The sequence below is a fragment of the Taudactylus pleione genome, unplaced genomic scaffold, assembly GCF_031769625.1.
Source record: "Taudactylus pleione unplaced genomic scaffold, aTauple2 ptg000483l, whole genome shotgun sequence".
NCBI classification, from domain to species: Eukaryota; Metazoa; Chordata; class Amphibia; order Anura; family Myobatrachidae; genus Taudactylus; species Taudactylus pleione.
Window position 1 is genome coordinate 3,640,773 of NW_028284885.1, and position 15,584 is coordinate 3,656,356.

General features: G+C 48.7%; 1 protein-coding gene across 2 annotated transcripts in view; it reads right to left on the reverse strand.

The window, feature by feature from the left end:
• Positions 1 to 6,810: 6,810 nt before the first annotated feature.
• CNIH3 (cornichon family AMPA receptor auxiliary protein 3) overlaps positions 6,811 to 15,584 on the reverse strand; it is a 164,193-nt gene continuing 155,419 nt past the window's right edge. The window contains exons 5-6 of one of the 2 annotated variants that reach the window (XM_088449362.1): positions 11,218 to 11,361; positions 6,811 to 8,330 (exon numbers count right to left, since the gene is read on the reverse strand). In XM_088449362.1, the coding sequence (XP_088305488.1) occupies positions 8,303 to 8,330; positions 11,218 to 11,361 (172 nt within the window). In that variant the 3' untranslated portion in view covers positions 6,811 to 8,302. Of the gene's footprint in view, positions 8,331 to 10,676; positions 11,362 to 15,584 lie in introns of those variants that run through there. The other variant, XM_088449361.1, reaches the window with a different exon arrangement.

The window sequence follows — 15,584 nt, forward strand, 5'->3', positions numbered from 1 at the left end:
AGGAAGGAGAAGGTAGGACAGAAGAAGAGTAAATGAAGGAGAGGAAGGAAGGAGAAGGGTAGGACAGAAGAAGAGTAAATGAAGGAGAGGAAGGAAGGAGAAGGGTAGGACAGAAGAAGAGTAAATGAAGGAGAGGAAGGAAGGAGAAGGGTAGGACAGAAGAAGAGTAAATGAAGGAGAGGAAGGAAGGAGAAGGGTAGGACAGAAGAAGAGTAAATGAAGGAGAGGAAGGAAGGAGAAGGGTAGGGGCAGAAGGAGAAGGAAATGAAATGAAGGTGAGGAAGGAAGTTTATAGAAAGGAATAAAGCATAAAGAAGGAAGTGGATAGGGAAGAAGAGGCAGGAAGGAGAAGGGTAGGACAGAAGAAGAGTAAATGAAGGAGAAGCAGGAAGGAGAAGGGTAGGACAGAAGAAGAGTAAATGAAGGAGAGGAAGGAAGGAGAAGGGTAGGACAGAAGAAGAGTAAATGAAGGAGAGGCAGGAAGGAGAAGGTAGGACAGAAGAAGAGTAAATGAAGGAGAGGAAGGAAGGAGAAGGGTAGGACAGAAGAAGAGTAAATGAAGGAGAGGAAGGAAGGAGAAGGGTAGGACAGAAGAGTAAATGAAGGAGAGGAAGGAAGGAGAAGGGTAGGACAGAAGAAGAGTAAATGAAGGAGAGGAAGGAGAAGGGTAGGGGGCGGAAGGAGAAGGAAATGAAATGAAGGTGAGGAAGGAAGTATATAGAAAGGAAGAAAGCATAAAGAAGGAAGTGGATAGGGAAGAAGAGGCAGGAAGGAGAAGTGTAGGACAGAAGAAGAGTAAATGAAGGAGAGGAAGGAAGGAGAAGGGTAGGACAGAAGAAGAGTAAATGAAGGAGAGGAAGGAAGAAGGGTAGGGGGCGGAAGGAAATGAAATGAAGGTGAGGAAGGAAGTATATAGAAAGGAAGAAAACATAAAGAAGGAAGTGGACAGGGAAGAAGAGGCAGGAAGGAGAAGGATAGGACAGAAGAAGAGTAAATGAAGGAGAGGAAGGAAGGAGAAGGGTAGGACAGAAGAACAGTAAATGAAGGAGAGGAAGGAAGGAGAAGGGTAGGACAGAAGAAGAGTAAATGAAGGAGAGGCAGGAAGGAGAAGGGTAGGACAGAAGAAGAGTAAATGAAGGAGAGGCAGGAAGAAGGGTAGGACAGAAGAAGAGTAAATGAAGGAGTGGCAGGAAGGAGAAGGGTAGGACAGAAGAACAGTAAATGAAGGAGAGGAAGGAAGGAGAAGGGTAGGACAGAAGAAGAGTAAATGAAGGAGAGGCAGGAAGGAGAAGGGTAGGACAGAAGAAGAAGAGTAAATGAAGGAGAAGGGTAGGGGGCGGAAGGAGAAGGAAATGAAATGAAGGTGAGGAAGGAAGTATATAGAGAGGAAAAAAGCAGAAGGAAGGAAGAAGTGGATAGGGAAGAAGAGGAAGGATAAGGGTAGGACGGAAGAAGAGGAAATGAAGGAGAGGAAGAAAGGAAAAGAACATACAAAAAGAAAGGAAGGACAATATGTAAGGAGACGGAGGGGAAGGAATGTAGATATAGGTTGCAGTGAGTATGGCAGCTATGAGGCTGGGCAGTGATGGGAGCCAGATGCTCTGCTGTATTGATAGGCCAAGGACCAGTGGCATAACTCAGGGGGGTCGAGCAGGGCGTGTGCCCTGGGCACCATAGTACCCGGCGGCGCAGGGAGCGCTGCCGGCCACGGTACCGGCCCATCCTAGTTAGCCAGTGTAGTGTCGACCGCAGTGAGTGCGGTCAGCACTACACATTTACATAGGATCGGAGCTAGGCTTCCCTGTGCCCAGCGCCGTCCTGTGCTGCACAGCCGAGCCCCTTCCCTCCCCCAGAAAGCTTACCCAATAGCGCCAGGAGGAGGGTGGGAGGCGGACTCAGGCTGGTGCATATTTACACACACATCGCCGCCAGCGCGGTGGCGATGTGTGTGTAAACCAGCAGCCAATGAGAGTCTTCTGACTCTCATTGGCTGCTGCGCCCACTGCAAGAGCCGGGTTGGAGCTCACTCATGAGCTCCGCCTTCCGGCTCCTGTAGTGAGTAATGGGAGAGACGTCATAACGTCTCTCCCATAATGCAGAGTGCGCCAGCCCGGGAGGACTGACGTGCGGACGGCGGCAGGGGCAGTAGCCGGAGCGGGGATTCTGGTAAGTTTTTTTTCTTTTTTTTACTTGTATTTGTCTGCACTGCATCGGAGGGGGGGCTACTACTGGGGGCACTACTGGGAGGGGCTACTACTGGCGACACTAGTGGGGGGTTGACTACTACTATGGCAACTGCATCGGGAGGGGGGACCTCTACTGGGGGCACTACTGGCGGGGACTACTACTGGGGGGCACTGCATCGGGAGGGGGGACCTCTACTGGGGACTACTACTGGGGTGGACTACTACTGGGGGCACTATATAAGGGGGTTACTACTAGGGGCACAAGGGGCACTGGGGGGACCACTACTGGGGGCACTACATAGGGAGGACCACTAAAAGGGGCACTGGATAGGGGGGATCACTACTGGGGCCCTGCATAAGGGGGACCACTAGGCCCTGCATAGGGGGGACTACTACTGGGGGCACTGTATAAAGGGCACTGCATAGGAAGGAGTACATACTACTGGGGGCACTGCATGGGATGGAGTAATACTGGGGGCACTATATGAGGGGCACTGCAAAAGGGGGACCACTACTGGGGCCACTGTGTAAGGGGAACTAATGGGGGGCTGCAAAAGGGGGACCACTACTGGGGGCACTGTGGAAGGGGAACTAATGGGTGGCTGCATAAGGGGGACCACTATTGTGGGTACTGTATAAGGGGGACTTACTAGGGGCATGCATAAGAGGGACCACTACTGGGGACATTGCATACTGGGGGTACTGTATAAGGGGCACTACTGGGGGTTAAGGTGCATATGGAAAGGAATGTTCAGAGTGACAAGAAAGGGGTGTGTGTCATGTTGACACGCCCCATTTTTAAGTGACCACGTCTCTTGTGACCCCGCCCGTTTTTTGACGCATGCGCCAAAGGCGCGTCCCCATTTTTTATTTGTCCTGGGCTCCATATACCCTAGTTACGCCACTGCCAAGGTCATTTAATATCAGGAATCAAACCATATGCCTTATACAACACGTATCCCTAAAGTGACTTCTAATATCTTCATAATCTACAGCAGAATATATTTATCCCTTATTACACACAGTTTCAAATTAAAAACGAAAACATTAATAATTTCAGTCGATGTATAATCTATAATCCCACTAGATGGGTTCTCAACACCAGTCCTCAAATGTTTTACCAAGTCTTGCTTTCTGGCTTTCTGTAATCATGCACAGGGGATTTACACTTCCTTCCAAGTCTGCATATCCTGCAGTCACCCCCATGCCCCCTCACTGAAGGTTGCCTACATGAGATTGCCCATTCACCGCCCCGTTACCCCTCTTCAGACGTAAGCGCAGATGCAATCAAAATGCATAGAACTCTGGCCCTGATTCAGAGCCGGACGCTCTGACAGAGCGCTCGCTCTGAATCAGGGCCGTCCCTCTTACTTTTTGGAGTGGCCTCCTGGCCGCTCGCATAGCTGTGGGTGACCATCCACAGCTATAGCGAGCGGCCAAAATGATGGTCGCGATGGTCAAGACCATCGCGACCATCAGGTTTGCGACGAGACCCTTGTGGTAGGGTCTCGTCTATCAGAGCCAAAAGCACTCCCACTGACATCATTTGTGATGTCAGTGGGGCCGGCCCCAGACGGTAGGCGTTCCCATGGGAACGCCTCAGTCTGGGTAGCCACGCCCCCGGCATGCCCACCAAAGGGGGCGTGCTGTCAATCACCATCGACAGCACGCCCCCTTTGGTGCGAGACCCTTAACGACGGCTTGGCCGACGTTATTCGGGTTTCACGCATGCGCACGACGGAGCCGCCTCCGTCGTGCGCATGCGCACTTGGGCAACATCGACCCGCTTGCGAGCGCTGAGCGCTCGCGAGCGGGTCTGAATCAGGCCCTCTGCGCTGCCTGTACTTGCGCAGAGCAGTTTTGGATCTTGCACAGCGCAAAAGCGCACAAGATACCCTCCGCCAACAATCATACGTACAACTCAGCATCAGCGCCATACACAAAAATGCTTTTCTTTGTTTTTGTTTTTTTCTTTTTATGGGATTTTAACATTACTGACATAAACAAAACCCTACGTCTCGATGCGAGGTCCTCGCCATTCTAAAATAGATCTGTCAGGCGGAACGAGGAACAGCAGATGACGTTGGAAGCCGAGTTTTTACTGTGAAGAACAAATAGGTCATTGAACGGGGCTGGGGGCAATGAGTAATTCTAACATCATGGCCACTATCTGCAAAGACAAGATGGTTTAGGATCGACTCTGAGCGCCAGCCGGCACGAGTTTGGAATGATTGGATGTGACAAGGTGGTCGTAATCCTCTCAGGACTAAGTAAGGTTCCATGACAAGATCTGACATGGCAGCTGAGATGTACAGTGACATTAATGTAACGTGTTACAGCACCGCTCTGAAGCTCAGTCCCCGGGGATGTGTGACCAGACGAAGTTGGTGTTCTCTGATCTGCCGTACAAGCGCACGAGGGCTGGGACTGGTCAGCTGCGTTCCAGGATGGTTACGCCACCTCTGCAAATTTCCTGCTGTTGTCCTAATGAGCATCTTCACACAATTCACCAACATTTGCCCAGTTCATGCGACGAATAACGACCTACGTCAGTTTATTTTCAACACGTTTCTGGTACCGTGAGCCTCCCGCACTCCTCAATCGCAACTTCGACTGTGTCCGCGCAATCTTGATACATGGGCAGTACGATACAGCCACATGCGCTGCAAAAACAATGCTCCACTGTGTCCATCGTCAGGAATGCGTGCACCTCACAGTCAGGGCCCTTATCTGTGCTGATTGTGACCTTACGAGATCCCTTATCAGCGCAATTTACAAAGTGATATTGCCAAGGCAGCTGAACTATGCTGAAGCGAGGCTTAAACCTGGCTCTGCAGATATGCTCACACAGGGGCCTATTCATTAAACCTAAAAATTCTCTAGAGATAATTAGGTTTAGAACTCGCATGGAGTTCTAGCTAATTATAGGTGGAATTCATCATTCCACCTCTCCATAAGTATCTATTCCGGTACCTGTCATTTTTGCGATGACAGCTTTTCGGGAAATAGATACTTTTCCTGCATACACTACCTTATCGCATCTGGAAACAGTGCTGCGCATGCGCTGTTACATCTGTAAAACCAGCGCATGCGCAGCACTGCCTACAGATGCGTTAAGGTAGTGTACCCCCCCCCGACCTCCCCCCCGACTTACCTGTCTGCGCAGCAGCCTCCGGCTCCGTCCTGCTGGTCTGTCATGTGGTTTCCCAGCAGACCACATGACAGATTAGAAAAAAAAAAAAAAACTTTTTTTTTTTTGTCTAAACTTTCTTGTGCTGTGCTGGGGAGCACACATGACAGACCAGCAGGACGGAGCCTGAGGACGGAGCAGAGCGCCGGAGGGACACGTCGGGGGACCTGCACACGCTGATACAGGTTAGTGGATTCTGCTATTCGCCACCTCACAGTGGTGAATAGTAACTGCATCAAATTCCGAAAATTATAAATTTTCGGAATTTAATGAATACCACAATTTCCACATCCCCATACTAATGTACTAATGTACTAATACTAATGTAATAATGTACTAATTTATGGGGAGTGTGGAAATGAACGCAGGGGAATTTAGCAAGGAGATATCTGTGATATCTCCTGTGCTAAGTCTGTTCATGAATACCAAAATAACGTTATTTAAGGAAAATGTCCTTAAAAACGTTATTTTAGTGTTGATGAATAGGCCCCATTGTCATATAAAATAAACATTTTAACGAATATTTAAAAATGATTACAAAAAAATGGGGCATGGGGAAGCCAGGTGTCATCAGTGAATCCCACCGCTGGCAGGGATTAAGGGCCTCATTCAGAGATGAACACAATGGCGATTTTTACAGAGAACGAGCAATTTTTTGCTATTGCGTGTGCATGAAAGTCACATTGCGCACACACAGAGAAATCATTTGCAAAGTGATTGACAGGTAGTCAGTGTTTGGGGGAGGTACCAGGGGTGGGTGTTTAGAAAAACGCAGGGTGTGTTTTACAGTTTAATCGTCGTTACATGGGCGTGCATACATTAGCCATTTAGATCTCCTACGCAGCATGAGAGCTCTCAGCGTGCCAGGAGAGCCGCAGTGTTTGCGACAGGCAGACCTACAGCGAGGGCTGCATGGCTGGTCAATGTTACCGATATTAACGTTGGTACAGACACAGTTGTACTTGCGGATGATTTAGAACTATTCGCATATTTTCACAGTTGTCATCTGTGCGATTTCATTAGTGTCCATCCCTGAATCGGCCCATTGTGACCATTTCATGTACTGGTCTAAGTGAAGACAAAACAAAAAAACTCTTTTCAAACTTTACTAAATGGCGGGTTCTAAACCCCGGCGGTTTGGTGGCGGTTTGACGGCGGGTTCTAAAGCCCGGCAGTTTGGTGGCGGTTTTGCAGTGATTTCTAAATGACAGCCCTGTTCTATTCTATTCTAAAATGTGCTTTGACGGCGGTTTTGGCCTTAGTAAATTTACAGATAGCAAAACCGCCGTCAAAACGCCACCGGGGTTTAGTACCCGCCGCTTAGTAAATTTTGCCCTTATTCCCAATGAAAACACCTATAACCAGCAAGAAATAATGAGTTACAACACTTTTACATATAATTCAGACAAATACATAAATAATACATTTGGCAAATCTTAAATTGTAATAAATAAAAAAAAAAAAAAGAAATTTTTTGTTTTGTAAATAAAAACAACAACGGTTTTTTTAGTAAACTCTCTGCAACCAGATTAACTTTGTTGAATGCAAGTAATGAGGGAACTCACACGGCGTAGTCTCTTCAAGTAATGGTGCATACACACGATCAGATTTTTTCTTCAGATATGGACGATAACGATTTAAAAATCGTTCAGTCGTTCATATCTGATGGAAAATCGTTCATATCTGACATGCCTGAACGATGGACGATCAACGATGCGCGTTCCCGTTGGTCAGATAACGATATCTGACATCTGATGGGTTTGCAGTCAGACTTGGACGATTTCCATTCATTTTAATGCAGTCAAAAATCGTTCAATCGTTCAAATCGTTCAAATCGTTCAAAACTTTGGTCAAATCGTCCAAATCGTTCAAATCGTTTAATCGTTCAGTCGTTCATCTGACAAATCTGACAAGTCTGACAAATCTGACAAGTCTGACAAATCTGACCGTGTGTACGCTCCATAAAACTGTAATTGTGCAATTTGAAATGACTCACACAGTCCTACAGTAATATAACTTCAGCCTTTGTCAGTATAACAGAAACTGTCAACGCTATGTAAACTAACATCGCAATGGTGCGTACTTACTGCCTCTCCCCCAACCCAACCTGGAATTCCCAGTGCGCGGCACTCAGCAAATATATGATAATTGAATATCCAACTCCAGGATGACTTAATTAACTACATGCAAGTTTTTTGATTCGGGCTGACGAATGGGAAATAATCTGCAATCACTTTGTGTCAGGCGCAGCGGAGCCTGCGAATACACTTAATAAATTACCTGTCGTTTTGGAGACTCCGCGTACATAAAGTGACATGTGGTTGACGCTTGCAAAGGGGAATCAGGGTGGACGGGTACGTAGGCAAATTCAGTCCCAATCAGCACCGCGCACTGAATATGCATCATGGGGATTATTTACATCAACAGTAAAAATAAATAAAAAAAAAGTTCGAACAGCATTTTAAGTTATGAGCAAAAACTCTATGAATTATTGCAGCTGCCATTATTTTTCATCCGGGTATATTTTTAAAGAGATAATGTTGAACTGGCTGTCCGGTACAATGCACCACATTCAAGCACCTGTCATCCGTCTGTGATCGCTCTCCTGTCCCATTTTATGACAACTTCACATCGGTGTCTGTTTGTAAATCTATGATAGAAATCATTGACCAAGGTGACGCGGTATGGCTGGACTAATGCTCTCTGAAAATGATCAATCCGGTGGTGGTACACTTGTGGTGGTACACTTGTACTGAACATAGCTGTCCTTCTAAAGCTACAACCTTCCCAGATCTTCAGGGCTAGAGTTCCTTCATATGGGGAGGTGTGTGTAGACCTGTATATAATTTCTAGCATTTTACAAAAGCCAGACAAGTTCTTCATCTTATCCGCTTGTAATTTCCTTAATCTCCCAGTCTCTTCCTCCTTAGGAACTCATCAAAGTATATATCATACTAAAAGAACGAGGAAAACATAAATTGTTAGGCAGCACACAAGGGGCAGGCCATCATGCTCAATTCATCGTCCACAAAGAAACATTTGAAATTAATGATATGTTATTTATGGAATGGGTATGGAGGGTCGGCGGACGGGATGCCAGCAGTCAGACCGACAGTGGCATCCCGATCTGCAAAATCCGGACAGGGCTGGTAAGTATACTTACCCTCCTCCTGTCCCCCCTAATCCTACCCCAGTGGTGCCTAGCCCTAACCTCCCCCCAGTGGTGCCTAACCCTAATATTCCCCCGGCGTTGCCTAACCCTAACTTCCCCTTCCCACACCCTAAATTTAACCCTCCCGAGGTGGTGCCTAACACTACCGTCCCCCTGGTGGTGCCTAAGCCTAACCCCCCTTCCCGCAGCCTAGCCCTAACCTCCCCCAGGGGGCGCCTAACCCCAATCTCCGCCCGGGGGTGCATAACCCTAACCCCCCATCTCCGCTAAGCCGCATACTTACCTTTGGGATGCCGACATCGGTATCTTCATCCTGTTCGGGATAGCGGCGCCGACATCTTTATCCTCTTCGGGATTCCAGCATTGGTATATCGACGTCCGACATCCCGTCCGCCGGCATCGTGACTACATCTCATTCATAATGTCGAGGCTGCAATGTCCACAGGTTCAGAATGTCTACATATTTGGTCAGAATGTTGATATGTACAAAATGCTGACATTATGCATGTCTACATTATGAACATATGAGTGTTAGGGTTAGGCTGCAGTTAGGGTTATGATCAGAGTCGGCTCCTTACCTGTCTGGCCTACACGTCATAGGCTGCGCAGCCCTCTTCTCCCTGCCAACACAATGATTGACAGCTGATATCACTGGGAGGCAGGCCTTAAGTCTGGAGGTGGCAAGGGGCGGAGCCTAAATAAGGGAGCGGAGCTTAAGACCAGCGCTGCTAGCAAACAGGCTGGCTTCTAGGGAACGCATCAGCTGCAGCCCCTAGAAGCCAGATAGGGCTGCCGAAATAGCAGGGAGTGATGTCCCATGGGAACCCCTCTCTCTGCTATTGCAGTCTGGACTGGCAATGGCTAGGCAGTCCCTGCGGGTGGCACATTTTAATGGGGGGGCTGCAGTCCCACAGCCCCTAGGTAAAATCTGCTATTGGTTATGATTTCCTGCGGTTAGGGTTCGGCTGCAGTTAGGGTTATGTTTAGGCTGTGGTTAGGGTTAGGCTGCAGTTAGGGTTATGATTAGGCTGTGGTTATGATTAGGCTGCAGTTAGGGTTAGGCTGTGGTTAGGGTTATGATTAGGCTGCAGTTCAGGTTATGATTAAGCTGCGGTTAGGGTTAGGCTGCAGTTAGGGTTATGGTTAGGCTGTGGTTAGGATTATTATTAGGCTGCGGTTAGGCTTAGGCTACGGTTAGGCTTAGGCTGCTGTTAGGGTTATGATTAGGCTGCTGTTAGGGTTATGATTAGGCTGCGGTTAGGGTTCTGATTAGGCTGCGGTTAGGGTGCAGTTAGGGTTGTGATTAGGCTGCGGTTAGAGTTAGGTTGCAGTTAGGGTTATGATTAGGCTGCGGTTAGAGTTAGGCTGCAGTTAGAGTTATAATTAGGCTGTGGATAGGGTTATTATTAGGCTGTGGTTAGGGTTAGGCTGTGGTTAGGGTTATGATTAGGCTGCGGTTAGGGTTATTATTAGGCTGTGGTTAGGGTTATGACTAGGCTGTGGTTATGGTTCTGATTAGGCTGAGGTTAGGGTTATTATTAGGCTGCGATTTAGGGTTAGGCTGTGGTTAGGGTTACGATTAGGCTGCGGTTAGAGTTATGATTAGGCTGCGGTTAAGAGTTAGGTTGCAGTTAGGGTTATGATTTTGCTGTGGTTAGAGGTAGGCTGCAGTTAGAGTTATGATTAAGGCTGCGGTAAAGGTTCTGATTAGGCTGCGGTTAGGATTATTATTAGGCTGCGGTTAGGGTTAGGCTGTGGTTAGAGTTATGATTAGGCTGCGGCTAGGGCTATGATTAGGCTGCGGCTAGGGCTATGATTAGGCTGCGGTTAGGGTGCAGTTAGGGTTATGTTTAGGCTGTGGTTAGAGTTAGGTTGCAGTTAGAGTTATTATTAGGCTGCGGTTAGAGTTAGGCTGCAGTTAGAGTTATGATTAGGCTGCGGTAAGGGTTCTGATTAGGCTGCGGTTAGGGTTAGGCTGCAGTTAGGGTTATGATTAGGCTGTGGTTAGAGTTAGGTTGCAGTTAGGGTTATGATTAGGCTGCGGTTAGAGTTAGGCTACGGTAAGGGTTATGATTAGGCTGCGGATAGGGTTATGATTAGTCTGCGGATAGGGTTATGATTAGGCTGCGGTTAGAGTTAGGCTGCAGTTAGGGTTATTATTAGGCTGCTGTTAGGGTTAGGCTGTGGTTAGGGTCAGGTTGCAATAAGGCTTAGTCTGCGGTTAGGCTGCAGTTAGGGTTATGATTAGGTTGCAGTAAGGTCTAGGCTGTGGTAAGGGTTAGGGAAATAAAGTACTGTTGATATCCTCACTACCGACATGTATATTGTCAACATTTTGAACATTATGCTAGTGTCTAAATTGTGAATGTCGACATGTAACAAGTCAACACACAGCCCATACTGACAATCTGGTTTAGCACATTGACAACGTCGACATAATATGCCAGACTCCTGAGTACATGCGTTTGTGACCATTACACTATGTGGAGTTTGTATGTTCTTCCCATGTTTGTGTGGGTTTCCTACGGGTGCTCCGGTTTATGTGTTTATTGACAAATGAAAAGCAGGCGAGTGTGAATGAGCCCTGCAGCCTATAGCATCAAATCTGTAACAGAAGGGAGACATAGGGGGAGATGTATCAAAGCTTGGAGAGAGATAAAGTGATGTACCAGTATAGATAATAAAAGAAGGAGAGGAGATAAAACGCTAACTTGCACCAGGCCTCTTTCTGGCAATAACTCAGGGTACTGGCATTCATTACTACAGCTGGATCGTACGCCAACTCTGAGCTGTCCGCCGGGCAGTGGAAATACCTGAAGGAAGATAGAAAATTGTCACGTACACATAGAGCCTGTATTACGGCCACATAGAGAGACTATAACCAGGATGCTGGGTTTATTGATATCAACAGGGCAACAGCGGTAACAGCGGTATCAGTGGGAAGCAGAGTAGCGGTATTGCAGAGGATAACAGCGGTATCAGTGGGAAGCAGAGTAGCGGTATTGCAGAGGATAACAGCTGTAACAAAGTGGAATCAGTGGGAAGCAGAGTAGCGGTATTACATGGGATAACACAGCGGTATCAGTGGGAAGCAGAGTAGCGGTATTGCAGGGGATAACAGCAGTAACACAGGTGAAACAGTGGGAAGCAGAGCAGCGGTATTGCAGGGGATAACAGCAGTAACACAGCGGTATCAGTGGGAAGCAGAGCAGCGGTATTGCAGGGGATAACAGCAGTAACACAGCGGTATCAGTGGGAAGCAGAGTAGCGGTATTGCAGGGGATAACAGTGGTAACACAGCGGTATCAGTGGGAAGCAGAGTAGCGGTATTGCATGGGATAACAAAGCAGTATCAGTGGGAAGCAGAGTAGCGGTATTGCAGGGGATAACAGCGGTAACACAGCGGTATCAGTGGGAAGCAGAGCAGCAGTATTGCAGGGGATAACAGTGGTAACACAGGAGTATCAGAGGGAAGCAGAGTAGCGGTATTGCAGGGGATAACAGCAGTAACACAGCGGTATCGGTGGGAAGCAGAGTAGCGGTATTGCAGGGGATAACAGTGGTAACACAGGGGTATCAGAGGGAAGCAGAGTAGCGGTATTGCAGGGGATAATAGTGGTAACACAGCGGTATCAGTGGGAAGCAGAGTAGTGGTATTGCAGGGGATAACAGTGGTAACACAGCGGTATCAGTGGGAAGCAGAGTAGCGGTATTGCAGGGGATAACAGCAGTAACACAGCGGTATCAGTGGGAAGCAGAGTAGCGGTGTTGCAGGGGACAACAGCGGTAACACAGCGGTATCGGTGGGAAGCAGAGTAGCGGTATTGCAGGGGATAACACAGCGGTAACACAGCGGTATAAGTGGGAAGCAGAGTAGCGGTATTGCAGGGGATAACAGCAGTAACACAGGGGTATCAGTGGGAAGCAGAGTAGCGGTATTGCAGGGGACAACAGCGGTAACACAGCGGTATCGGTGGGAAGCAGAGTAGCGGTATTGCAGGGGATAACACAGCGGTATCAGTGGGAAGCAGAGTAGCGGTATTGCAGGGGATAACAGCAGTAACACAGGGGTATCAGTGGGAAGCAGAGTAGCGGTATTGCAGGGGATAACAGCGGTAACACAGCTGTATCAGTGGGAAGCAGAGTAGCGGTATTGCAGGGGATAACAGCGGTAACACAGCGGTATCAGTGGGAAGCAGAGTAGCGGTATTGCAGGGGATAACAGCGTTAACACAGCGGTATCAGTGGGAAGCAGAGCAGCAGTATTGCAGGGGATAACAGCTTTAACACAGCGGTATCAGTGGGAAGCAGAGTTGCGGTATTGCAGGGGATAACAGCAGTAACACAGCGGTATCAGTGGGAAGCAGAGTAGCGGTATTGCAGGGGATAACAGCGGTAACACAGCAGTATCAGTAGGAAGCAGAGTAGCGGTATTGCAGGGGATAACAGCGGTAACACAGCAGTATCAGTGGGAAGCAGAGTAGAGGTATTGCAGGGGATAACAGCAGTAACACAGCGGTATCAGTGGGAAGCAGAGTATCGTACTGCAGGGGATAACAGCAGTAACACAGCGCTATCAGTAGGAAGTAGAGTATCGTACTGCAGGGGATAACAGCGGTAACACAGTGGTATCAGTGGGAAGCAGAGTAGCGGTATTGCAGGGGATAACAGCGGTAACACAGCGGTATCAGTGGGAAGCAGAGCAGCGGTATTGCAGGGGATAACAGCAGTAACACAGCGGTATCAGTGGGAAGGAGAGTAGCGGTATTGCAGGGGATAATAGCGGTAACACAGCGGTATCAGTGGGAAGCAGAGTAGCGGTATTGCAGGGGATAACAGCAGTAACACAGCGGTATCAGTGGGAAGCAGAGTAGCGGTATTGCAGGGGATAACAGCAGTAACACAGCGGTATCAGTGGGAAGCAGAGTAGCGGTATTGCAGGGGATAACAGCAGTAACACAGCGGCATCAGTAGGAAGTAGAGTATCGTACTGCAAGGGATAACAGCGGTAACACAGTGGAATCAGTGGGAAGCAGAGTAGCGGTATTGCATGGGATAACACAGCGGTATCAGTGGGAAGCAGAGTAGCGGTATTGCAGGGGATAACAGCAGTAACACAGGTGTATCAGTGGGAAGCAGAGCAGCGGTATTGCAGGGGATAACAGCAGTAACACAGCGGTATCAGTGGGAAGCAGAGCAGCGGTATTGCAGGGAATAACAGCAGTAACACAGCGGTATCAGTGGGAAGCAGAGTAGCGGTATTGCAGGGGATAACAGTGGTAACACAGCGGTATCAGTGGGAAGCAGAGTAGCGGTATTGCATGGGATAACAAAGCAGTATCAGTGGGAAGCAGAGTAGCGGTATTGCAGGGGATAACAGCGGTAACACAGCGGTATCAGTGGGAAGCAGAGCAGCAGTATTGCAGGGGATAACAGTGGTAACACAGGAGTATCAGAGGGAAGCAGAGTAGCGGTATTGCAGGGGATAACAGCAGTAACACAGCGGTATCGGTGGGAAGCAGAGTAGCGGTATTGCAGGGGATAACAGTGGTAACACAGGGGTATCAGAGGGAAGCAGAGTAGCGGTATTGCAGGGGATAACAGTGGTAACACAGCGGTATCAGTGGGAAGCAGAGTAGCGGTATTGCAGGGGATAACAGCAGTAACACAGCGGTATCAGTGGGAAGCAGAGTAGCGGTATTGCAGGGGACAACAGCGGTAACACAGCGGTATCGGTGGGAAGCAGAGTAGCGGTATTGCAGGGGATAACACAGTGGTAACACAGCGGTATCAGTGGGAAGCAGAGTAGCGGTATTGCAGGGGATAACAGCAGTAACACAGTGGTATCAGTGGGAAGCAGAGTAGCGGTATTGCAGGGGACAACAGCGGTAACACAGCGGTATCAGTGGGAAGCAGAGTAGCGGTATTGCAGGGGATAACACAGCGGTAACACAGGGGTATCAGTGGGAAGCAGAGTAGAGGTATTGCAGGGGATAACAGCAGTAACACAGGGGTATCAGTGGGAAGCAGAATAGCGGTATTGCAGGGGATAACAGCGGTAACACAGCTGTATCAGTGGGAAGCAGAGTAGCGGTATTGCAGGGGATAACAGTGGTAACACAGGGGTATCAGAGGGAAGCAGAGTAGCGGTATTGCAGGGGATAACAGTGGTAACACAGCGGTATCAGTGGGAAGCAGAGTAGCGGTATTGCAGGGGATAACAGCAGTAACACAGCGGTATCAGTGGGAAGCAGAGTAGCGGTATTGCAGGGGATAACAGCAGTAACACAGCGGTATCAGTGGGAAGCAGAGTAGCGGTATTGCAGGGGACAACAGCGGTAACACAGCGGTATCGGTGGGAAGCAGAGTAGCGGTATTGCAGGGGATAACACAGTGGTAACACAGCGGTATCAGTGGGAAGCAGAGTAGCGGTATTGCAGGGGATAACAGCAGTAACACAGTGGTATCAGTGGGAAGCAGAGTAGCGGTATTGCAGGGGACAACAGCGGTAACACAGCGGTATCGGTGGGAAGCAGAGTAGCGGTATTGCAGGGGATAACACAGTGGTAACACAGCGGTATCAGTGGGAAGCAGAGTAGCGGTATTGCAGGGGATAACAGCAGTAACACAGTGGTATCAGTGGGAAGCAGAGTAGCGGTATTGCAGGGGACAACAGCGGTAACACAGCGGTATCAGTGGGAAGCAGAGTAGCGGTATTGCAGGGGATAACACAGCGGTAACACAGCGGTATCAGTGGGAAGCAGAGTAGCGGTATTGCAGGGGATAACAGCAGTAACACAGGGGTATCAGTGGGAAGCAGAGTAGCGGTATTGCAGGGGATAACAGCGGTAACACAGCTGTATCAGTGGGAAGCAGAGTAGCGGTATTGCAGGGGATAACAGCAGTAACACAGCGGTATCAGTGGGAAGCAGAGTAGCGGTATTGCAGGGGACAACAGCGGTAACACAGCGGTATCGGTGGGAAGCAGAGTAGCGGTATTGCAGGGGATAACACAGTGGTAACACAGCGGTATCAG